Here is a 25,392-nt window from a genome sequence, read left to right as displayed (position 1 = left end):
AGTAAGATAGGTGAAGAGATAGGAAATAAGATAGGTGAGGAGACAGGGAGTAAGATAGGTGAGGAGACAGGGAGTAAGATAGGTGAGGAGACAGGGAGTAAGATAGGTGAGGAGACAGTGAGTAAGATAGGTGAGGAGACAGTGAGTAAGATAGGTGAGGAGACAGGAAGTAAGATAGGTGAAGAGATAGGAAATAAGATAGGTGAGGAGACAGGGAGTAAGATAGGTGAGGAGACAGGGAGTAAGATAGGTGAGGATTTGAATGAATTACGACTCCCCTAGACCAGACTGGGGCTACTGTGGTGATTCAATTATTCCTGTGGAGAATCTTTAAAGTCTTTTAAAGCAGCAGTAGAGCAAACTCAGTGGCAGATTCAGAAGGGGGGTCTCCTCCCCCGTCGTTGCAATTTTGCTAAAATAAGGTTAAAATAACGCATTTTGAGGGAGGAATCCCTGTAAAAACCTAAACCAATGGATTAATGGTATTCCCCTTTCAAAAGTTCCCAGATCTGTCCCTGATACTGAATGAGCAAGGCGACTCATAGGTCTCTTGTTTACTATATATATATATATATATATATATATTATATATATATATATATATATATATATATATATATATATATATATATATATTTTAAAAGAAATAGAATAAACAGTACACAAAGTTAAAAATTTAACGCAAGCGCGTTCATTTTATAATCCTCTTTTATAATCCTCAGGCGTTACATTTTAAAATAGTTCTGAAAATTTTAAAATGTAACGCCTGAGGATTATAAAATGAAAGCGCTTGCGTTAAATTTTTAACTTTGTGTACTGTTTATTCTATTTCTTTTAATATTTTATACCGGACACTGTGATTTGTTTAAAAACACAATATATATATATATATATATATATATATATAGAGAGAGAGAGAGAGAGAGAGAGAGAGAGAGAGAGAGAGAGAGAGAGAACAAATCCTCAACATGAAAAGAAATATGAAGTCATATAACATAACACACAGAGGAGCTATCAAAGACATGCAATGGCTCGCCGCGGTGATCTAGAGGTAGAGCGTTCGCCCTGCATGCTATTTAGAGGTCGGGGTTCGAATCCCAGCCGCGAGAGACCTACGTCGTTAAAACAGGTAGTAACAGTTCCATCGCCAAACGCTCGGCATCAGGTATGAATGTCACGAGTCCTTGGAGATGACCTTAAAAACGGATAGCCCGGGGCCGTGTCACAGTAGGTGTGGTACGCTAAAGAAAACTGTCACTGGTGAATGGCCGATAGCGTCGAGCATAGGCCTAAATTTGAAGCCCTTTACCGGTGAATTGCGTCTCCATATAAGTGAAAGCAAGATACAATCAATCAATCAATCAATCATTTTATCTATGTCCCTGACGTGAGTACATGTAATAGGGAGGGGTGTCCGAAGTTCTGACCGGTGCACAATGAAACATCTTCAACGATATCCTACAGGCAAAATTGACGGGAAAACATCCCCTTCCCAAAATGTATATGGCAGGCTTCTATTATAAAATACTAGAGTGCAGTATCAATTCGTTATAAGATATTTATGGTAGAAAATTTTATCGAATCATAGATGAAATCACACTAAAACTTATAATTATTTCATATATCATAAGACATTATAAATACCATTATACCGACCTTGTCTTTGAGATAAATCATAGAATAAACTCGAAATGGCGATACTTTCGTCGTTTGCAACATTGTTTAGTTTTCCCCCCAATTATTATTGAAAATGAACGTTTGTTCTACTATCAAACTAATGGAAAAAGGATTAAAATAAAAAAAAGATTTTTTTTAGATGTGTTGGCACGACTCGAATTTTACCGCCTGCAGTAAAGTCAAATGTGGGAAACCCATCGAGGTATAGCATTTAATGTGGTATTGAGATCAACGAACCGGAACAAAACTCAAATTTGATCTGTAACTCATCAACATGTATGCATACAAATAATCAGTTCAATATCTCAAGATGTTTAGAAATAAAGTCCGGAAAACTAGCTGGTCGAAACATAGCCTGGTTCTCGAGGTCTTCCGATGTGCAAGCAATTTGGATTTTGACCTATGGAAGAATCCATTCGACAGTGAGTGCCTGGCCTTCGTGCTTGCACATTGGAAGGCCTCGGTAACCAGGCTAGTCGCAACAGTAATTTTTCTACATTAAAAGGGCACAACTCCATCAAAAATCAACCAAACGGAACAATACTCAAACTCGATCTGTAACTGATCAATATATACCTGACTACAAAAAATCAATCGAACATATTAAGGCATTAAGAAAGAAAAGAGTCCGGAAAACTGGTATTATCACTAATTTTTCTACGTTGAAGGGGCACAACTCCATGGAAAAAATCAACGAACCGGAACAAAACTCATCAATATACATCTGCATAAAAAATAACGATTGGATATCTGAAGACGTTTAGAAAAACAGTCCGGAAAACTGATCGAAACAGTATTTTTTCTACGTTAAAGGGGCACAACTCCATCAAAAATGAACGAACCGGAACAAAATTCAAACTTGATCTGTACATAACTCATCAATATACACCTGCATACGAAAAATTCATTCAATGTCTCAAGGCATTTAGAAAAATGTCCGAAAAATTGGGTGTCTTGGAAGGACGGAAGGGCAGACAAGGGTAAAACTATATGCCCCGACCACTTTGTGGCGGGGGCGTGAAAATAATATAAGATAGAACTGATGATGATGATGATGATGCAGCACGTTCCTCTTTGGGAACTATTTGTGTTGTAGAGAGAGCACCTCCATTATCTAAAATTTGTCTGATTCTGAAGGAAAATGTTTCATTTTTTTTCCCCACCCTTACTAGTCGGACATTCGTGCACACTTACATGCATGATACATTAGGGTTGAAATTGCAAAACATTTGTACGGTACTATCAGGATAAAGACCGCTTTTCCTGAAGTCGAAAAAAAGTAGTGTTCACAGAAAAAAATGATAAAGTGTATTTGTGCGGTATCTTTGGTACAGTTGTTAGATCGTTTGAGTCAAAGGTTTATAAATATATGATATTTTCCGATCAAACATTTGTCGTCGTTGTATTACAAGTAATTTGAGTTATCTACTGGAGTTCGCCAGGGATGTATGTTATATCTCTAATCATCTTTGCGTTGTTGATAGTTTGGGCATGATGGCGACACCGATGACATACCGTGGACTTTCACTACAAAACCTGAAATATTGACTTCCCAGATGACACCAGATTGTTAATTCATTATTCCACGACATGAAACGGATTAACCATTCTTAGTAGCTGAAACAATGGCGCTAGGTACACGTATCTATTTAATTATTTATGCATTGATAAAAGAGTGTTACAATGCACCTGGGGAATATCAATAAAGGAATGGAAGGACAAGTGACATTATATTTCTTTGTATGTTAATTTACGTCCCATTCTAATTTTTTTTCACTCACACAGTGACGTCACCAGGTTTAGGTGAAGTTCCCCAAATTCTGACATGCACGTGGTGCTCAAAGCCGCAATAATGAGGATTCTTGTCGTGCTAGCCAGCTAATGTTTTTAATGTCTCACATCTAAATGCTGAGCCTTTGGCCAAGGAGCAGTCATGCACTAATTCTCTTTACGTAGGACGTGTTCATGGCACGAGCGGGAATTGAACCCAAGACTCGTGTGGTGGGGTGTTCCTGACATTCTTCAAAATAATATATGACTAAGGAATTCGTCTGACTATCTAATCGGATTTCACGTTTTGTCCTAGTGAATTTTTGCGTGTATAAAATATCTTTAGAATTGTTCCTGATCTGATATTTTCATATTTTCATGATTTCAAGGGCCGAGGCCATTCACATTGGGAAAAACAGCGATATTTGGTTGAAATTGGGAAACACTTTTAATTCCTAAAAAAGGCTAAAAAGCAAATCTAATTGATTTAAACAAACTTTTAAATTTAGATTTGAAATATAAACGTATAGGCTTCTTGTTTTTACTATACTTAAATCTAAGATTTTAAGATAGTATTTATAGTTACCCAACATTTTTCGTCACACAGATCATTGTAGATTTATTAAATATCAACACCAAGCTCTTGAAAATGCAATGAAACTACGAACTTAAGTAAATACTCGAACTATCCCGAATTATGAGTTCATAACGAAAATCAAACAAAAACTTTTGATTTGTTAGTTTTGTTAATCATCATTTGAGAATTTTTAGGTGTCATTTTGGGAAAAACACTTGCTTTTCAGCATTGGGAATGGGGCCGAATTTCAGCTCCCTACAGACCCTAAAATATCCCTACAATCAATCAATCAATCAATCAATCAATCATTCTTCTACTTCATTTTTTCCCGTCATTTCACCTGGAAATATGAGAACAGGATTGTTTTGTGATATGAGAACTTTTAGAATGCACGGGTTTGCTTCATTTTTATACAAAAAATTCAGGGGGAGCATGCCCCCTTACCACCTGGAAAAACACTCATTATGCCCCTTTTTCATAATTTTAGGAGTCTATATTGAATTCTTTCGTAAAAGGTTAGGGGTGGCTCTGACAGAAAGGCCCGTGCAGACGTGTGTTCTGATCGATTGCTAAATTGCTATAGGGATCGTCTCGATCGTGGATCGTTCGGTAAAATTTGTATTCCTGAAATCTTATATTTTAAGTTCAAGATATGTCTGATAGTTAATTAATATCATGTAGGAGACTCGCAGACTAAATTTCTATCTTCTATCTCCAATTCATGCATGTATGGAGGTGAGGTTTGGAAACAAAGGAAGAAGGCATAAATTTGAAATGTCAGTCTTCATTATATATAATATATATATATAATGCCGCGGTTCATATCTAGATCACGTACAAGAACAATTTTTTTTCTTTAAAAATTGTCATTACATGTACGAATTAGTGATTACAAATAAAGGATGATAAATGAGAATAAATATATCCAAGTTTTTATTTTTTTTAAAAATTTCATTTCATTTGTATGGTGCCATCACTTTTTTCGTCCCTTACAAATTCGATCGAAAGCATTTCCCTCCCTTACTTTGTACATGATCGGTGTCATTGAAATATGTGACAAATCAGATCGAAAAACTTTTTCTGTGAAACGTTTGCTTGACCACGATGTAAACATGTTTGGTTCTTGCTAGGTAGCGGCAAGTGGTTTGGGGACTATTCATTAATCGTTCAATATATGACGTCTAAGTAATGTCAACAAATATGCACACGTAATTCTTTTTTAACTGGAACGCAAGGTCATTTAAATGGAAGCTTCCTGTGAACTTTCTGTCATAAAATTTGAATGGGGGTTGACTTTTTACACGGTCTGAGTAACTCTTATGATCTTATATTGTTAAAAAAAAAGACTAAAATAATTTTGTAACATTTTCTTTTCGAGCGATCAATATGTGTGATTTTCTGAATATGGATTCTTAAACTAGTGCAAATCATAATGGAATCAAATGTGTTAAAAATTCTGGAACAGAGCTGAGACGAGTGCGGCTGTTCATTTGACGCCGATTTGTGACAATCATTGAAATATTTTATCTTCGGAACCAAAAGACAGATAAGGCCAAGGTAGGTGAGATAAATTTTGAAATTTAATCGTCTTATATTAAATATGTTTTAAAGAAAAAGCATTAAATATTTAGTCAAACATTAATAATGATACATTTTTCAATATATAAATGCTTTACATATTTTCTGGCATTTTTCATCTTTCCACATAAGTAATAATAATAATAATCATCATTTTCAAAGTCGGATATACACAATCAACAATTAACATTAGCTAAATACTAGCTATTTACCAACTTGCACGGATGTTTGTGCTAGGGAGTCTTTGAGTGGGAGGAAACCAGAGTACCCGGATGAAACCCATGTGTCCGAGTGGGCAATCACCATTCCCTCTCATATACAACCACTGCCGATCACGGGGATCGAACTCGAGTCGCAGCGGTGAGAAGCGAGTGCGTTAACCACTATGCTCCCCGGACACCCATTAAATGTTATACGCATGTATTGCTTGTAGAAATACCAGTATTATATCATATATAGTCATCAAATGCTCTCAACAGATAGATTCTGTCCTACAGGTTAATTTTCACTTTAGATCTATCCTCTTTAGCTACGTCTGAACAGTGTGTATGCTATCATTATCACTGACCATAGTAGTTTTATAATGAAACAGTCAAATTTTATGACCAACCCCAGAACTTGCAGTGGTGATACAGAATTTGTGTTAGTATTGAGGTGATTAGGATTGCAATTATTAGATTGGTAGAGTAATCTTAATATCCCCTAGCCAGGTCTGTTGGACAGATCTAGTTTTAACAGTAGAACATTCTGTCTAGTTGCGGGCTAGACAGTCTTAACGACACAAAAAAGTTTACACAAAATTAGAGCAGGGCATTTGAGGAACTGGGAGTTGTCTTTTCATCATTCATAATGGGGAATTCAATGGGACATTCTATCACCGTATCAGCATTATAACTCAGTTTTACGTCAAGATTTGATGAAGGAAGTTTTGAAAGCTAATCCAGTTTCGTTTGAAATGATATTCACTAAAAAACTGTTAGTGCTTTCAAAGGGAATTCAGGATCCTGTGCTTCTCATCATATGATATTATCAAGCTGAGTATTGCTCATTTGTCATGCTGTTAGAGGCTGTATAACTTCAGACGGTGGATATAAGGACACACGTCGGTGATCTGAATAGACGTAAAACCCCTCTATAGACAAGTCTCTTTTACACTGGAGTAAAATCAAATTATCTAGATAGTGAGGAGCAGCGCAATTCCAATTTCTCCCTGGTGTTTTCATCTGTCAACTAATTGTGACAAATCTAAATATAGAGGGGATTTAATTAACTCATTAAACTGAAATTTATATTTTTTAATTAAGTTTTAAAAATATATGGTAATCTGCAGTTTTGGACCTTATTGAAAAACTTATAATTTCAAAGAAGTCATATTGATTTGTGTTGAAAATGGTATTTATGATATATATATGACAGCAGATAAAAGTTTATTGAACCAGGTATAGATAGATCTCGCACCGGTGGACAACTATGGAGTATGTATATAAATCGAGTAACACAGCTCACAGCAAAATGTGGCCCAAAGAAAAAATCCATTTACTTTCCTCTGAGAGGGGCCTGTGATCAATAAGCTGCCATGCTTTCTTGGATATCAAATTAAAATTTGGTTCATAGTGCGTATACCCCAGTATTGTTTCGTTATCTCAGCTTATAGATTATGTCACCTGTTATAAAACTTTTCGATAATTTATTAATTTATTCTTTGGTCTTTTTTTGACAAGAGGATTTGTGGTGAGGTGGGGTAAGGTTAAATTATATATAAATTATTTTTGAGTGTACAATTTTTTTTTATCGGTAGATGGCACTATGAGACTTAAAGATATTAGATGAAATGTTAAAGGCTGATCAAAACATATGCTAACTTTGTAGAGTTGATAATTTGGGACAAATTGATCCCATTGGCAATATGAAATATTAAAAAAGTACCAAAATAAATGGCTTATGTTTCTCAAATACAGGCTGGACATCTAATCCAAAATATAACAAATTTCAAAAGTTTTGGATATCATTTATATAAATCGCAATATTTATCCAGTTTCGTTATCATATATTCCTCATTGGATTATTGATAAATTTACCATCTTACTTTCAATTTCAAAATATATATGTATATTTCTTGGGCTTAATTGATAAATGTTAGGATATCCAATAACCCATGAAAACCCGGAGTCCTTATAGTGTAGTTTAATTGCACAAATATCTATAGGCATGCTGTGGTCATATTGGTGTGGGAGGAAAGTGGTAGTAGCTGGAGAAAACCCGCATACATGTCTGGGTTGATAATCACTATATACACCATTGTCTGGATCTTGCATACAACCACTTCTTATAACAAGGATCGAACAGAGTTTCTGAAATATGTTTCTTACATTTTAGCCATTTCATCAGTTTATTGATTGATTGATTGAATATTGTTTAATGTCCCTCTCGAGAATATTTTACTCGACATATGGAGACGTCACCACTGCCAGTGAAGGGCTGCAAAATTTAGGCCTGTGCTCGACACTTATGGTCATTGAGCAGGGAGGGATCTTAAACGTGCCACACCTGCTGTGACACAGGACCTCTGTTTTTGTGGTCTCATCCGAAGGACCGCCCCATTCAGTCGCCTTCTACGACAAGCAAGGGGTACTGAGGACCTATTCTAACCTGGATCCCCATGGGATTCATCCGTTCAAACAATGAAATGTGCTGTCACCTTTTATGGATCCAAAAGAATGTTTGATAGTGAACACCTTTGGACATTTAGATTTCAGACACTTTGATCAAAACGATTTCACAGTGATGAGGAACAAGTACACTTACCAATGCACCCCCAGACATTCATAGCAATAAAAATATTAAGTTCAAAAAGTGGGCAGTAATATTGATAGGCAATTGATTGTTAGATTTGATTTAGAAAACTTATGGTACACTTTGTTACAGAAATTCTGCTTCATATAGGAGGATATGTACGTTTAAGTATTTACTTTATTGGGAAAAAAACTCAAACAAAAAACAAAACTGGGTTGCAGCATCTTTTCAAACATAAAACACCTCAAATAGTAACACGCATGAAAAATTAATTTTAACTTAATGATGATATACGGATAATTAAAATGATAATGATACAATATTGGTGATTGATATTTTGATATAACCAATACAATGATTATAATGATAAGGAAACAATGATGATGGCCTAACACTGGAAGGGAACAATGGACCAGACTGGAATAAAGATGCAGGGTTCAAAATGTTTTCAAGGTGTGAAGACATTTGGGGAGGGAGGAATGTGGCAATCAAACGGGGTTGAACACCAGTGACCAGATAATTTAATTTGTTAAACACCTGACTAGAGGTTCAGGGGGCCTGCATGGGGTTTAACCCCGGGCCTGGTCTGCTGCAGTTTTTCCTTGTTACAGTTGGTGCCATGGATCAGCCCCTGGAACTGCCTGCCAGGGAATTAAGATCCTGGGTTAATATTTTCAAGATGTGAATACATTTAAGAAGGGTGGAATGTGGCGGTCAGAGATGTGAATACATTTAAGAAGGGTGGAATGTGGCGGTCAGAGATGTGAATACATTCAAGAAGGATGGAATGTGGTGGTCAGAGATGTGAATACATTTAAGAAGGGTGGAATGTGGCGGTCAGAGATGTGAATACATTTAAGAAGGGTGGAATGTGGTGGTCAGAGATGTGAATACATTTAAGAAGGGTGGAATGTGGCGGTCAGAGATGTGAATACATTTAAGAAGGGTGGAATGTGGCGGTCAGATATGTGGATTTGACGGGTTATGATCCTCTCTGTTTCTGTACATAGAGAAGCGAGTAGGGTTGAAACGATACACCCCCTCCACGATACGATACATATTGCAATACTGATGCCAGGATTCAATATTTTCAATACGATACAATTTACAGAAGAAATCAATGATAACATGGAAGGAAAAATCATTTATCAAGAATCAAAATCTTAATTTTAAAAGCAAAATGTTTTCAAACTGCCAAACGGTAAAAATACCTGTTGGCTGTTTAAACTGACAAAGTTCATTAATTTATTATTTTTGTCAGACTCAATTCGAGGCAAATAACAGTCTGAGCATTATTCGATGCTATTTTGTCCCTCTAAATGCAGGTAAAAATGATAAGTACAGACCGAGCCTGATGTATTTTACTGAACCCGTTTGTATTATATGTATCAAAACGAAAATCGAGGCAATGAATCGACTATTGAATCGAGTGTTTATATTGAGCAGTATCGATATTTTGGTGAATCATTTCAGCCCTAAAGCGGAGTGGATTGTAAACCCTTTGCTAATGAAGATGTGTTACACTTACAGTGGCAAAATAATTTCAGTAGTTTTATGAATATTTTTTAAAATAATTTATCATATTCTAAATTCTCTTGCATATATCCTGATTTCTTAATTTTATTGATATTAATAACAAAGTCAACATAAAAGTTTTTTTTGGATAGGTTTAATAAAGAAGGCTCATTTGAGTCAGACATGGAATTTAATGCCATTTAGTATGGTATTTACGGTAATTTGGTGAAGTTCAAATATTGAAATTTTTGTTGAGCATTATGATAATGATCACACACTTGGTTGAATGTTATCTAGGTGCTAGTGTGTGTCTCTAAGAATGTTATAAAGGATAGGGGGGTTAAACTGGTCCCCTGCACCTTGGCCCGGTTGATTTGTTTGAACTGTGTTCATTTATCTTCTATGGCCAATCTTCCTTTATGAAAGCCAACAGCTTTACTATGATTAATGGAGGAGAGCTATTCATTAGAACTCTTGCTGCTAAAATGTTCTTGAGTATATTTCAGACTCGTGTGACGTGTGAATGAAACATTCAGCCATGCAGTTGCTAATCTTATTAGATCTTCCCTGTACATATGCTGATTGTAAAATCAATATTGATTGTGAAGTTGCGGACATGTATGGACCTTAAATGGTATTTAATAAGTTGGATAAATAAGAACTGTGGGTGTAATATAATGACCGAGGTGCTGTCGAGGTCCTGAAAACGACTTCACAGGAATTTCATGTCAACTTTTAATTTGCCTGCAGTTGCTTTGTCATGTGTTGGAGTTAAAGGAAAATAAGCAGTGTACTATTCAATCTGCTTTATCAGAACGTAAATGGTAATATTTACTGCATTCTCCGTAAATATGTATCATTATAAAGGTAAATAGAAAATGCTCTCTGCATTAATAGTTACTAAATAGACGTGTAATTTACAAAGGCATGGTATGAGTGGATCCGACACCCTGCAGTAATCCAATGTTGGATAACAATAGATACAGGCCAGCTGAATCCAACACTGAGGGAAATGCTGCAGTCTATTTCTTAGATAGTTAATACTAAGTGAGATGTGTTGGACTGTACTACCATGCCTTGTTAATCATCAATAGATCAATAGCCCTATTGTGAAGTCCTGCTGTTACTTAAAGGTACATAGAGAATAATATACATACCCTCATATCACATTCCACACTAACTCGATACCCCAGCCATTATCTGAGCCCAGGGCTGGTATTGGTTAAAAGTTGATGTGGGGTGTGACATAGAAAAGACCAATGTTTTAGTATGAAAATGAAAGACTTGAAAATTTCAAATGATATCATGTATGCTTATATTTTCGTTTTTATTACAATAATTATCATAATACTGGTATATATATAGGAGTCAGAAGCTCGATCTCTAAGTATGTGTAGTGGATTATAAGTGCAGCTTAGGGGTAATTAAATGGCTGTGATGATAAGCTACTCCTACACAAGCTTCCTTTTGGAGGAATACAAGTTCAATTTGCATTTCAGATTAATTGGTGCACCATGACCTACTTTAGAGCTAAAAGTAGGTCAAACAGTTTTCCAAATTTTTTTCATCATGAATGCAAGTATGAACCTGAAATGTCGTCACAAGCTTCCTCTCATAGAAATACAGATTCAGTTTGCATTTCAGCGTAATTGGTGCATAATGACATACTTTAGCGCTAAAAGTAGGTCAATTAATAGTTTCCTGGACTTTTTCTCATTTATATGGATACAGATATTGCGCTGAAATTTTGTCATCGCTGTCTGACAGGTGTATGATGTACCGTTAGCGGTTCTCTCTTTAAGTTTTGTTGCTTAGCTTGTTAAGTTAATACTGGATTGATTGAGATTTTTAGGCTGCAATACGTAGAATAGATAGTGAGTTTGAGTCTTGCATGCAGAGGTTTTTCGTACAATAAGTTTTGATTTCTGTACACCTCACAGTTTCCAATTTTAAATTATTATGATATATGCCTTATACTTTTGATATCAAACAGTCACCTTCGTAGTGTTAATTAAATACTACCCTATTTTGAATAATCTTTCTTTAAATCAACTCAAGGAAGTCATTTGTGGTTTAATTTTGATGAAATTTAATAATATTAATCACCATGATAATCTTGGAATTAAGGTCGCTAGTTTCTTATCATAATAATGAAATAATTCTATATCATTTCAACTAAACGGCAGAGATTATGGTGATATATATCTAACAAAAAGTTGATTTCTAATGCACTATTTTCTTGTATAAGTGTACATTGATTGATTTTTGTATATATAATTGTGAAATTATAGAGAATTAAAGGTCGCCGTGAGGGCGACTGCAGATATGACTTTTTGTCAGCCAGGAGTGACACATTATTTACAATGCTAGTAACCGTGTCTATAATTATAGCTCAATACAGAAGTGTGTATAGTAATTATAGGGACACATAGTACAAAAAATTCTAAATAGGGCAGGGGAGAGAGTTGGAAAGCTAAGTTAATCATTGAAGGTAGAGGACAAGGGGAGACACTATGAACAATCTAATTAAATTAGCTCCTATTATAATGATCCGCTCACCTATGTGTAGTGATAGTAAATGAGTGGATCATAGGATCTATTTCTAATTAGATTGCATTGTGAATGACAAAGAGAGAAAAGATTGGAGAAAATAAGTCAGAGAGGGAAGGTGGAAGGCAGGAAGAAAGGAGGAGGGTAAGAGAGAGAAAAAGAGAGAGAGAGGCAGACAGACAGACAGACAGAGTGGGAAGGTGGGAGGCAGGAAGAAAGGAGGAAGGTAAGAGAGAGAAAGAGAGAGAGAGGCAGACAGACAGACAGACAGACAGACAGAGTGGGAAGGTGGGAGGCAGAGTGAGTTGGAAAGTGGACGAGAGAGAGAGAGGTGGAATTCCATGAGAGAGAAAGTGAGAGAGAGAAGGTGGGAGGCAGAGCAAGATGGAAAGCCGAAGGCAAATAGAGAGTGGAAGGCAGAGAGAGAGAGAGAGAGCAGAGTTGGTGAAAGAGTATAAAAACTACCAGACATCATGTCCTGTAGATTAGGGATAATTTAGAAAATCTACCAGACAAGTTAAAAATGTATCAGCTAGAATAAATAAAACCTGAGGTTGTTTCACCCTTTTTTTTTTTTTTTTTTTTTCAAGCCTTGGGTGTGACAGTTTAAAGCATTTACTTGTATATAACTGCTCTCTATGTTTTGACTACATATGAATTAAACTTTCTTATCAATTTTGTTGTAGTTTGATTTTCATCCTTTTTGTTCATAGGTGCTTGTGGATATAACCACATACTCCATAGCCAGCACCCCCCTCCCCCCAGTTCACAAAAATATCTATAGTACAAATATAACCATTTTCGTTTCATTACTTGTTTTACAATGCATATATTCACCATGAAATGTAAAACTTGCCATTTCTAGCATCTTTGATATATCTTAAAAGTAGACAAGGTCGGATACTTCGGAAATGAATTTCAAAGTAGATAGCCCCTTGGAAAACTCCATACAGTACTAATAAAGACAAGTATCATGTGGTGTAGTTGTTTACTCACTCAACTTTACAATAAAAATTCTTCAAACTGTGCAGCACAAAGCCGGCCAATATTTACGTGATCTATTACATATAAATTTTCATAATTTGTAACTGACGAAAATTGGAACCATAGCCTCTGAAGTGAATAGTTATATTTATTCAAAAAATATTTGTTGTAAACTAAAGGGGAGGGAGATATGCGATTATGTTGACATATTGTTCAGGCTCCTGTGTTTACACATTCAACTTTCTTTTTTACGTCTGAACTACGATTCTTCAACCATGTGATAGGCCACACAATCGGAAGTAGAATGACATGCGTGATATTGAAAGTACACGCACGGAGTGGGCTTACGATTTCTGGGAAAGCACATTATAATGTTGTACAAAAGCAAGTTATCTATACCAGACAAAGTTTTTATGTGCACAGAAGCCAATAATAAATAATGCAGATATGATCCCTTTTTTGTCTGCTAATATCTACCGGACAGTTTGTCAGATAAGTTTCTAAGTTTTACCAGACAAATTGAAAATTTACTGGAGATATACGGTAGTCCGGTGACTTTCGCCAACTCAGAGAGAGAGAGAGAGAGGTGGAAGGCAGAGAGAGAGAGAGAGAGAAGGGAGGTAGAAGGCAGAGAGAGAAGGTGGAAGGCAGAGAGAGAGAAGGTTTAGGTGGAAGGCATGTAAAACTTTGATCTCTATTGTGACCCCAACCTACCCTTGGGGGCCATGATTTTTACAAACTTGAATCTGCACTATGTCGGGAAGCTTTCATGTAATTATGCAAACTTTTCTGGCCCAGTGGTTCTTGAGAAGAAGATTTTTAAAGATTTTTCCTACATATTTGTATGTAAAACTTTGATTCCCTATTGTGACCCCATCTTACCTCCGGGAACCATTATTTTAATAAACTTGAATCTGCACTATATTATAAAGCTGTCATGGGTGATTAGATTTCAAGGTGTGTGGACGTGTTTTTGGAGGCTCCTGATTTTGGGATTTTATAAGTGTAAGGTCAAATTATCTTGCGACATACGTTTTGTCTTATAACTCTCTTCATGTATGTCCATCCTCTAATATTCACTCCACTTTTCATACTGTATACATCTTTTTTGTTTATATTTTGTAATTGAATATGTATTATGCTGATGAGCCGTAAGGCTTAAAGCCAATAAACAATACAATACAATACAATAAAGCTGTCATGTAAATTTGTACTTTGCTGGCCCAGTGTTTCTTGAGAAGATTTTTAAAGATTTTCCCTATATATTTGTATGTAAAACTTTGATCCCATATTGTGGTCCTATATCCTACCCCTGAAAGCCATGATTTTAACAAACTTGAATCTGTACTATGTCAGGAAGCTTTGATGTAAATTTGTACTTTCCTGGCCCAGTGGTTCTTGAGAAGATTTTAAAAGATTTTCCCTATATATTTGCATGTAAAACTTTGATTCCCTTTTGTGGCCCCATTCAATCTCTGGGGGCCATGAATCTAACAAACTTGAATCTGCATAATGTCAGGTCACTCAAGCTTTCACATAATTATTTCAGCTCTTCTGGCCCAGTGGGCCTTGAGAAGAATTTTAAATGACCCCACCATATTTTGATATTTTTGTGATTATTTCCCTTTTGAAAGGGGCATGTCCCTTCCTAAGTTTGGTTGAAATTGGCCCATTAGTTCTTGAGAAGAAGTCAAAAATATAAAAAGTTTACAGACGGACGGACAACAGGGGATCAGAAAAGCTTACTTGAGCTTTAATTCTGCTCAGGTTAGCTAAAAGGACTAAGATCACCAGCAAATGAAAAACATCATTGCTAAAAATACACCATCTGATTGGGTTGCCATTGTTCAGGAACACAGAGGTGTGTTTGACCTTTAGACAGACAATATAATGTCTATAATGTTTTATATTACTTTATGCTAGTTCTGCTCAAACCTGATCCGTGTCATTTTGAATCTCTCTTTTTACTCATGCAGTTTAAATTGAAATCAACTATCCAGATCCGGAATTCCAGAATTTCTGGATTATTAAGATAGATAGTCTGATACACTGTACAGGTATAAGGGGAAAAAAAAGAGAAATTTGATTTGCCATAGTTTTGTTGGGGATGAAGGTCCAGATTGTGTTATTTAATACTGTTGAGTCCTGTAGGAATCGCTTTGCAATTAAAGGAGGATGGGGGGGGGGGGGCATTAACATTATAATCTTGGACATAGATAACTCATTGGTAGTGATATGTCACTAGCACAGCAAAGAAATTAATGAAGTCTACGCAATTGATGAAAATTTTGATATAAAAAGAAAATTACTGTACTGTAGTCCACACTTTTGATAAAATTTTTGTACATCTAGGCTTGTTATAAATACAGACAGTTAGATGTTTATGAAAAATCACTTAAGTGTTTGGTTTTAAATTAATGTGAAATATTTACTAGTACTAAATTTTCATTTGCTGTAACACTACACAGACTTAAAGAATCAATAATGGCATATTCATGTTTAGAAATACTGTATTATTTCAAAAATACTGTTTGATATTTGTACCATTTCATCCTTAATGATGTTCAGTCCTATCTATATGATTGTTCAAATTTATATTTTCTGAAACTGAATAAATGATCGACATAATGAGATGTAAAAATTGCAAATTGTGATCTCTGACTTGATCTCTATAGCAATATAAGAATCAGAGTTTATGAATATGCAAGCAACGTAGCAGAGATATGTAGCTTATAAGTGGTCAAATTAGTAGAACATGGCTTAGCCTTATTATTGAGCTACTAATTTTTTAAAATTAATGTTCAAGATCTCTGAATGAGCAAGATGGTGCACTATGATAGCGTTATGGCCCTTGGGGTTTCTTGTTGCAGCAGGTAAGCAGTGCATTAAGTCCTATGTTGGGTGGGGGGGGGGGGGGGGGGGGGGGTGTGTGTGTTAATTTCATGTCCTTGTGTTTTTGTGCTTGTTTTAAAAAAGCTGGCAAAATTTCAGCCATATATAAAAAATTTTGTAAGGCATGCAGGAATTTCAGAGTCTGTTTTATAGATGGATGTATAGTCTTTTGTGAATTGTTATTCAAAATCAACTGATTGAATCTAAAACTGTGAAGGTTCAATTTCCTTATTTGATGAATTATGTCTTCCCTCTTGCAGGGGGAGATATATTGCTTGTGTACTTCTGTTTGTCAGTCTGTTTGTCTGTAACCAAATTTTGTGAATGCTTAAATTCTCCTCCAATATGGCTTATCGGATAGACTTGAAACTTTGTACAATGCTTCATTATCATTTGTAGATGTACATATAATAATTGTCGGGACAGGAGGACCCAATTGTTATCCAGAGGATCTAAGAGGGCATAAAATGGCTTGTGAACACTTCTATACAGGCTTATAGGATAGCCGTGAAATTTTGTAAAATTCTTCGTTATCATTTAATGATTTTCACTTTCTTCTGACCCAGGGATCTTATGTTTTCTTACAATTTACAGTGGATCAAAGAGGAGTGTTTTATAGCTTTTTTCATGTACAAGGGTATGTTCACTCTCCTACTGGTACTTCAGCATAACAGTCATTATTTTTGTATCATATACAACAATGACATTGGTCAGATCAATATAGCTGCAGAACTGTAGCTCTCTGAATAAATATTGGGACATAACAATATTTTTTCAGAGCTACAGTTCTGCAGCTAAGATCAATGTTGAATCTTTTCTTCATCTTTTTCCTAAATGCACAAAGTGCAATTCATAATTTCTTTCTCCTTCATACCATTCAGTACTTAAAGGGGTTGGGGTGTAATTTGGAGCACTTTCATTTTGGGCAGCTGAGGAAACATGTGTTTTTTTAACTAAAACAAATTATTATAGTGTATATCTTAATGTTAAAAGGTAGGCTCTCTGGTTTAGTCTTACGAAGTTGATCCACTAATTTTAAGTATAAGTTCATGCAGTTGGTTCAGCTAATATTTTGCAAATGTTTTACACAGATATAAGCATTGAAATATGCATAATATCATATATATATATATATATATATATATATATATATATATATATATATATACTTTTCTTCTTGATTACAAGAAAATGAAGTTTTGGAACACTTGATCAGGAGTTTCAACCCCCCCCCCCCCATTTTTAAACTCCTTAAGTGATAGCTATATATTTTTAAGCTATATATTTATCATAGTATTACAGTTTTACAGTTAAATGTTGATGGGTTGTAATTATGCTCAGAGTTGTATTAATTGAATAAACAATTAAGAGTAAGTAAATCTGAGAATGTACCAGTAGAACCAGATATCATGGAGACAGGAGGGGTCCAAGTTTATTCCGATCACACCTGATTTCGGGCCACGCCCACATAATTCCTAATGGTCCTATATTTTAAAATTGTTTCGTTAATTTTGTTAAACATGAGCCATCTCATGGGCTACAAAGTGATTTTAACCTAGCATATAGCTATATAACTGTGATGTTTCAAAATGAGAATACGTCTTTTTCATTACATTATTTATCTAGTCCATGGTCTATAATGTATAGGAAGGAAATTGAAAATTCATGATAGACTGCATTAATTAAGAAGTGTGGAATACTAGCAAAGTATTGATGGTGTAAAAAAAACCACTTTGCAAGTGATATAATGAGCTTCGATCTGGTAGCAAGTTAAATTATGATAAAATTTCTGCAGGTTCTATAACCATATAGGTCAAGTATATTTTCTTAATTTTATTTTTAGTGCATATTGCATGATATAATGCACCAATTATAAATCATGGACAAATCAATATTGATCGATATTTAAAGATATTTTTATATGTCATGGCCATTTATTACGTGACTGCGTAATTAGTGTAAATTTCCACAAATTGACTTCATTCTATATATTGCTGGATTGATATGTTCCTTGTAAGGAGGTTATAGTGTCAAGACCACAGGGGCCTGTCTTCGGGATTGTGGAAAATATATATATAAAAATAGGAATCCTCTTTTCCAGGTCTTTTGTGATAAAGATGCCCACAGCTTTCGGCAATTAATACATTGTTTAAATTACACCCCCTGCAAGTAGTATGACAATCATATCAATACCTCTCTTCAAAGTTTTTTTTTTATTTTTTATTTTCCACAATTTTAAACAAGCTCCTGTGGTCATTTGCCAGAGAAAGTTAATTGTTATGGATGCATGGAGAGTTAAGTAGATAAAAAATATGTACAGTAATGATTTGAAATTGAACGGTATAGAATTGACCTTATCTTAAATTAGTGGAAACTTAATGTTTGATTAGACATTTTTTCTGACATTTAAAAAAAAAAGTTTCTGCAAGATTCAAACTCACGACCTAGATTTACAAAATTTTAACCCACAGAATGTACAGAGCAAGGCCATAAAATGTAAATTGACAAGGGTTATATTACACTGATGATTATTTTTCCTTTTGTGTTTTGAAAGGATATTTCAGCCCTTATGATGATGCATTGATCAATATAATGGGTGTACGAACATTCTATCGACAGTTAAAGACAGCTACAGTTTTTTAGTGAATGGACTCTGAAATGATTATAAATACAGTATTGTTGCACACATGGAGAGTCGTGATCTACCTTTATATAAAATTACTCTCCACCAAACATCTGGATCAGCTTTACTGATTTTTTTTTTTTAGACATGCAGTACTGATAAAAATCAGAGGGCCTGTAACTCACGGTTAATCGAAGCTTTTCAAAACTCACATAGGTAACCGTCATTAGCTATCTGAAAATATTAAAGTGTGTAGGTGACGTATTTGGTTTGTAAACCTGAGATATAAGGAAAGTTGTTTGAATGTTTTTTTTTTGTTTGTTTTTTTAAAAAAAAATGGTTCCTACTTGAAATGTCTCCATTTCTGTAATAGCCTTTTAAGGTAAATCTTCAGAATGCTTTTACAATTGTCATATCATTTCAGGTAACCTAGTACATGTATATGATTATACTGAGAGATATATGAGTAGGTTGTTTGTATAATGGAGTGTCTAAACAATGGGAGTGATTAACTGTGTAAATCATTGAAGTTGATTAATATGCAGAAATTATCCCATAATTCCAATCTTTTTATATATTCTCCCCCATTAACAACCTAAAAATTTAACATCAATCTTTTGATCTTGCTTCTTATAACCATGTATATTAATTTCATTAAAAACTGTTACGGTAAATGTCAACATGATATGAGAGACATTATTTCTATGGGAAATACTTCAAAATATTGTCATGGCAGTATAGAATTTACATCATCTTGAATTTTCTGTCCTTCGTGGGGTTTGAAACTCTCCAATGTTTACCCACTTCCTGGAAACATGAAAGACAAATCAAAATGAACATGATCTTGTGAGTAATGAATTCAGGTAAATCAAATAACCATGCATACATGGGGTGATTTATTTTAAGTGTGGGGCACTCAGGATTAAGATATCAAAACTTCAAAATCTCTAAGTCAGTAGCTGGAGGGGTTAGCTATCATTGGAGAGAACTTCCTGGGTTTATTTATTTACTTAAGACCTATTATGTAATCATTGCATTCCATTGTCAAAAGTGATTTAGTTTAATGAATTTTAAGTGTATTATTTGATAGAGAAATATTGATCAGTTGTTGCTGTACACAGTTAGGTCCATGAAGTCATGTGTTATTAATTATTTCAGGATTTAATTCTTCCTCTTTGATGAGGATAATATTATAGTGAATTAATTCCTTTCATAATTCCACACAGGTGTATGAGAAATGGGGAATGGGGCTTCTGCAGATGAAAGTCCTAATGCCATCCGAGTCCAAGCCACCCCCACCCCCAGGGACAATAGAAACCAGAATGGTGGGCCCCCAGAGCGATCACGACGTAAAGGTGGCGGCTTTCAGGAGGTAGAGATCCAACCCTCAAGTCAGAATAACACACCGCGACAGGGTGGAAGGTCTCAAAACTCGGTCAAGCAAGGACAAAGCTCAGAGGGGCGGAACCAACGTCAGAACCAGCCCGGGGGTAGTACTCAGAGGCAGGGGCAAAATCCTGGAGGTAGCACGCCCCGACAGCAGACAAACCAAAGAGGGGTAAGATAAAATATTTTACAGTTTCTATCATACAGCCTCTGTAGATGATGGTATACGTTTTGTTGTGTTTTATATCGTAGCAAATCTTTGCTATTTCACCAAAGTTTTGAAAGTAGATAGACTGAAACTTCTAGATTTATGCAGAATTTTTAATTGCTTCTCAGATGGTAGTGTGTCATAGCTATTCTAGTCACAATACTTATTGTGTGTATGCAGTGGGCTAAGTAGTACATACTTTAGGTTCTTTAATGTACTGTATAATTGTGATTTACAGTCATGGGGGGGGGCAGTTTTTGTGGGACTGCCAAGATTATACAGTTTTATTTGGATGCTAAGGTTTTCATACTTATAGAATAAGGGTATCCAAGAAAAGTGGAAAAGTTGAAGCTCCCTATCCCCCACTTTTATCTACCTCCCACCCCAATGAAATATTATAATGATTCCACTGTATTTTTATGCTAATTAATGGCCCAGGAAGTAAAATAATGAATATTAAAGAAGAAAAAGAACTATATTTAAAGAGTATGAAAGATAATTTTTATTAGCATGTTACTTTACTTTAAACAGTTTCATTCCCGAGGCAGAGCTATCTTAACTTAATTTAGCATCATGTAAGACTTTTTCAACTACTAGTGATTCATTTGTAATACCAATCTAATCAAAATTAGATCCTATGATCCGCTCATCTACTATCGCTACATACCTATGTGTAGCGATAGTAGATGAGTAGATCATAGGATCTAATTTTAATTAGATTGCCAATAATACATGACTAGATTGCCAATAATACATGACTATCAGGGAGTAATTTAAGTTTAGGTGGAAATTGCCCTCATTTGAGTCAGCAAAAGGGGGGTTGGGTTGCATTGGATTAGCAAAGAATTTACTCTGCACAGAGGCGCTTAGATCAAAATGATTGCAAGCTATTAGTATCTACAGAGAATTATAAATACCCAAGAATAATTTGTCTCAGTTACCATGGTTACAGTTAGATATTTTCATTTCTCATTTCTTCTTTTTTCTGAGAGCTGAATAGGGGATTTTTAAGGGGGATTGTTTTAAATCAAGATGGAAATTTGCTCTTTGGAGGAAAAAGTACTGAATATCTATACTAAGTTCTCTCAATATAAATCCCTTTTAAAAGTATTCCAGTAGTCATCTATAAGTAGTTGTGTATATCAAATTTTTTAAATTACTAAATTATGACTGCCCATTGTTACAATGATGCTTTAGCTGAGAAATCACACAAGGTATATATATTTACGAAATTTGGAATGATTAATTCGATGGTAGGCAGTAGTTCTCGGTACGAACTGCATTGTGGTTGCTTCAGCTTTCCATTAACCCTTTGATTTTTATAGTCCTCCCAGCCCTCCGCACAGGAAGAGACGGTGAGCCAATTTGTAGTGTGTTTTACCACCGTGTGCTTGCTTGTAACCTTGTGAATTTTTTTTAATATGCGTGACTTACTGTTGGAACTGACAATATATCATCTGACACCCATATCTGCATGCCTTACAGTGTATAAATTGATCAACAGCTCCCTGTGTTTCTATGTCAAAAGATGTATTACTCTGGACCGCAATGTCAGGCATATATTGACCCAGTTGGCATCATATTTTGGCCTTTATTACCGCGATCTTCATTATTAATGCTCTAGTTTTTCAGCATCTATTAATCGGAGATACATATTGTATGCATGATTATATTTGGAAACATTTATACCTCATTGTAATTGATAGTTTTTATCGTAACCATATCACTGATTAGTAGTATAAGCTTAGCTTTCAGTCTCTATCCTTGGTACAGTTTTAAAGGTCATACTATTTTGATATCCATAATGAAATTTGAGTAAAAATGATTTTAATTAAAGCTACTAGGTTTATGAGGAAATTAGATACATTATTTTTACTGTGAGCACAAACATGTAATGGTCACCTGTTAAAGTGTAGCACTAATTAAGGTCAGCCTGATTGGTTTGCTGATTGAATTAATTAATGGCAGTGTTTCGTGATAATTAATGCACAAAACTTAATGAACTGGTAGTGTGAGCTGTAATTGAATAACTAGTGAGCAATGACCAACCATAGTCAGAGAAAATCCTGGCAACTGTTCCAAATAAAAGTTAAAAATATACGCAAAACAAACTCCCAAATCACGATGTTCTTACACGACTCTTCGGTACTTCTATTGAACCCAATATTGGCATTGCTCTGTAACACTTCTGGAAGATTAAAAGATCATACATTTAACCCATTTTGTTTTAAAATACAGAGTGATTTAAATGACCTGAATGCGGCTTTGAAGTGATCCTGTTCATTGATTCAGTGAGTCTGAGGTTCAATATTAAGGGAACACATGCATCAAATATTAAAGTAAATAAGTGTTCAAAGCAATCTTGATACCAAATGAATTGAAGTTTAAATGCACTCAATGAGATACTGAACAGACAATAGGTATATCGAACCTTTTTTTTGTGATAATTAATTATCTTAAAAATGAATTCCACAAAAAATTGACAAATACAGGTATATCATGTAGAAAGATTTATATGGAAAAAGTCATTAAATTTGATCAATCATGAAGACTTGGTATCATAGTTTTCCATGCAGAACAGTGATTGCAAAAGACTGTTTATAGTATTGCTATGCTTCTTTGCTGTGTATAGTGGAACATTTAAATACCTTCCATAGAAAAGAGCAAGATAATCAATACTTTTATAACCGTCATCAAAAATTCACTGTAAGAAGAATCTTAATACATTTCTAAGTATCAAACGTGGAAACTTCCTTGTGAAAGTCGAGATTAACTGGAGATTTGTTTGTGCATTCTTGAAGCTGTGGTTCGTAAGGAAATAGTGTCGAAGTGCTCGTGTTTAATATGACCAATGTCAGCAGGTAATATTGTTGATAAATTTTGGAATATGATCAGAGATTCGAGTACTAGGACAGAAGATGGGTTCAGGAACTTCCAAACCCCCTCCAAAAACTAAGGAACAGACAGACAAGGCAACCCCAAACAGTGTTAATCCACAACAGGCAAATAATCCAGGTCAAAGTTCAAGTCAAGGATTATCAAGTGTAAGAACAGGCCAGACTTCAAAAACATCCAATCAGAAAGGTCAGCTTGGTGAGAGTTCAAAATCACCCCCACAGGGAACCAGGCAGGAAGGAGCACCAGACAAAGCTGTCACTAGGAAGGTGGATAACTCAGGAAGACAAGGGAACCAAGGGCAGGGGGCACCACTGCAGAAGTCAGGAGGTGGAGATCAACAGGGTCAATCCAAAATGTATGCTGCATCAGGTCAGGGAAATACAGCTTCCCAGCAGAGTTCCGGGAATGTAAGTCAGTTGTCTGATATCACTACTAGACAGGGAAATACAGCTTCCCAGCAGAGTTCTGGGAGTGTAAGTCAGTTGTCTGATATCACTACTAGACAGGGAAATAATCACATTCCCAGCAGAGTTCCGGGAGTGTAAGTCAGTTGTCTGATATCACTACTAGACAGGGAAATAATCACATTCCCAGCAGAGTTCTGGGAGCATCATCAATTGTCTATTTACTGGACGGAAATTCCAGTAGAATTTAGAGAGTGTAAGTCAGTTGTCTGATATTACTGGACAGGGAAATAATTAGATTCCCAGCAGAGCTCTGACATGAAATGTAAGATGCTGTCTGATAATTAAGTGAGCCTTGTAATCATTATCCAGCAGGAAACATACAGGTATAGTAATCATATGTATACAATCGAAAGTCTAAATGTTAGATTATTTGTTTCATGATTTTGATACCCTGGGAGTCTGAAGCTCTTGTGTTGAGTTGGCTGGGTTTTTTATATCAAGAATTCAAAATATTTTGATGCATATCTGAGTCAAAATAACCTCCCAAAATGTTTCAACTTGTACTAATGTGTTACTGAATGGCAAAACTGCTTTAAAGGCATTTCTTGGTGTCCCATCAAACAGATCCACAACTGATAGCTCTTCATTGCATTATCCCCAAGAATCAAAGGTCAGAAAGATTTTTTGCTGATGATATTGAATTCAATGTATAGTCACCATTGTAAAATCATGTGGCGTGAAGTTTATTTGGTGCAGTTCAGTTGACGCATGAATTTCCAACATTCTGAAATATTCAGTTTCCTTGTGTGGTCTTCGAATAAATCTGATAGCTTGTCGTTCTGTATAGGATTCAATATACAGCCCCTACACAACATACAGCCTCTACACAACAGACAGCCCCATCACAATATATATATAGTTGTCTTATATACAACATACAACTGTCCTAGTCAACATTATTAACAGCTGTTTCAGAGTTTGTTTCTAGAAAATCTTCATCCTATTTTAACTAATGATAGTATAGCAGTCAGCAGGGTTTTATTGCAGGTGGCCATTTAGCTCAGTTGGTTGAGCACCTGACTAGAGATTTAGAGGGCCTGTGTTCGAGTCCCGGTCTGGTCTGTTGCATTTTCTCCCTTCTTGTTACATTTCGTGCCGTAGACCAGCCCCTGGAACTGACAGGTGAAAATGCCTGCCAGAGGATAAAGATCCTGAGTTGGATCTTCAAGTGTGAAGACATTTAAGGAGGGAGGAATGTAGCGGTCAGACGGGTTTGATCACCAATGGCTAGATATTGGAAGAGCACCTGACTAGAGATTCAGAGGGCCCGGGTTCGAATCTTGGACTCGTCCATTGCATTTTCTCCCTGTTACAATAGCAAATTACCACTGTGTGTTTGCAAGTAACCTTTATGGTTTTGTGGACAACCATTTAGTCAGAGGCTGATGTCAAGTTCCATGTGTGTTAGTCTGTATCACAGCAGGAATAGTTCTTTGCATTTAATGAATGATTAGATGAATATGTGGATTTATCT

The 25,392-nt window shown here is 35.5% G+C and overlaps 1 protein-coding gene across 4 annotated transcripts in view; it reads left to right on the top strand.

Annotated features, from left to right (window-relative positions):
- The first annotated feature begins 5,175 nt into the window (after positions 1-5,175).
- Positions 5,176-25,392, top strand: part of LOC125653501 (kinesin-like protein klp-3) — a 40,597-nt gene continuing 20,380 nt past the window's right edge. The window contains exons 1-3 of one of the 4 annotated variants that reach the window (XM_048883032.2): positions 5,176-5,581; positions 20,186-20,517; positions 21,879-21,908. In XM_048883032.2, the coding sequence (XP_048738989.1) occupies positions 20,197-20,517; positions 21,879-21,908 (351 nt within the window). In that variant the 5' untranslated portion in view covers positions 5,176-5,581; positions 20,186-20,196. Of the gene's footprint in view, positions 5,586-20,185; positions 20,518-21,878; positions 21,909-23,227; positions 23,859-25,392 lie in introns of those variants that run through there. The other 3 variants (XM_048883031.2, XM_056143759.1, XM_048883030.2) reach the window with 3 other exon arrangements.

Source organism: Ostrea edulis, chromosome 7, assembly GCF_947568905.1.
Source record: "Ostrea edulis chromosome 7, xbOstEdul1.1, whole genome shotgun sequence".
In the NCBI taxonomy this organism is placed as follows: domain Eukaryota; kingdom Metazoa; phylum Mollusca; class Bivalvia; order Ostreida; family Ostreidae; genus Ostrea; species Ostrea edulis.
Note: the sequence above shows the minus strand (reverse complement) of the source record. Positions and strands in the feature narration are given on the sequence as shown.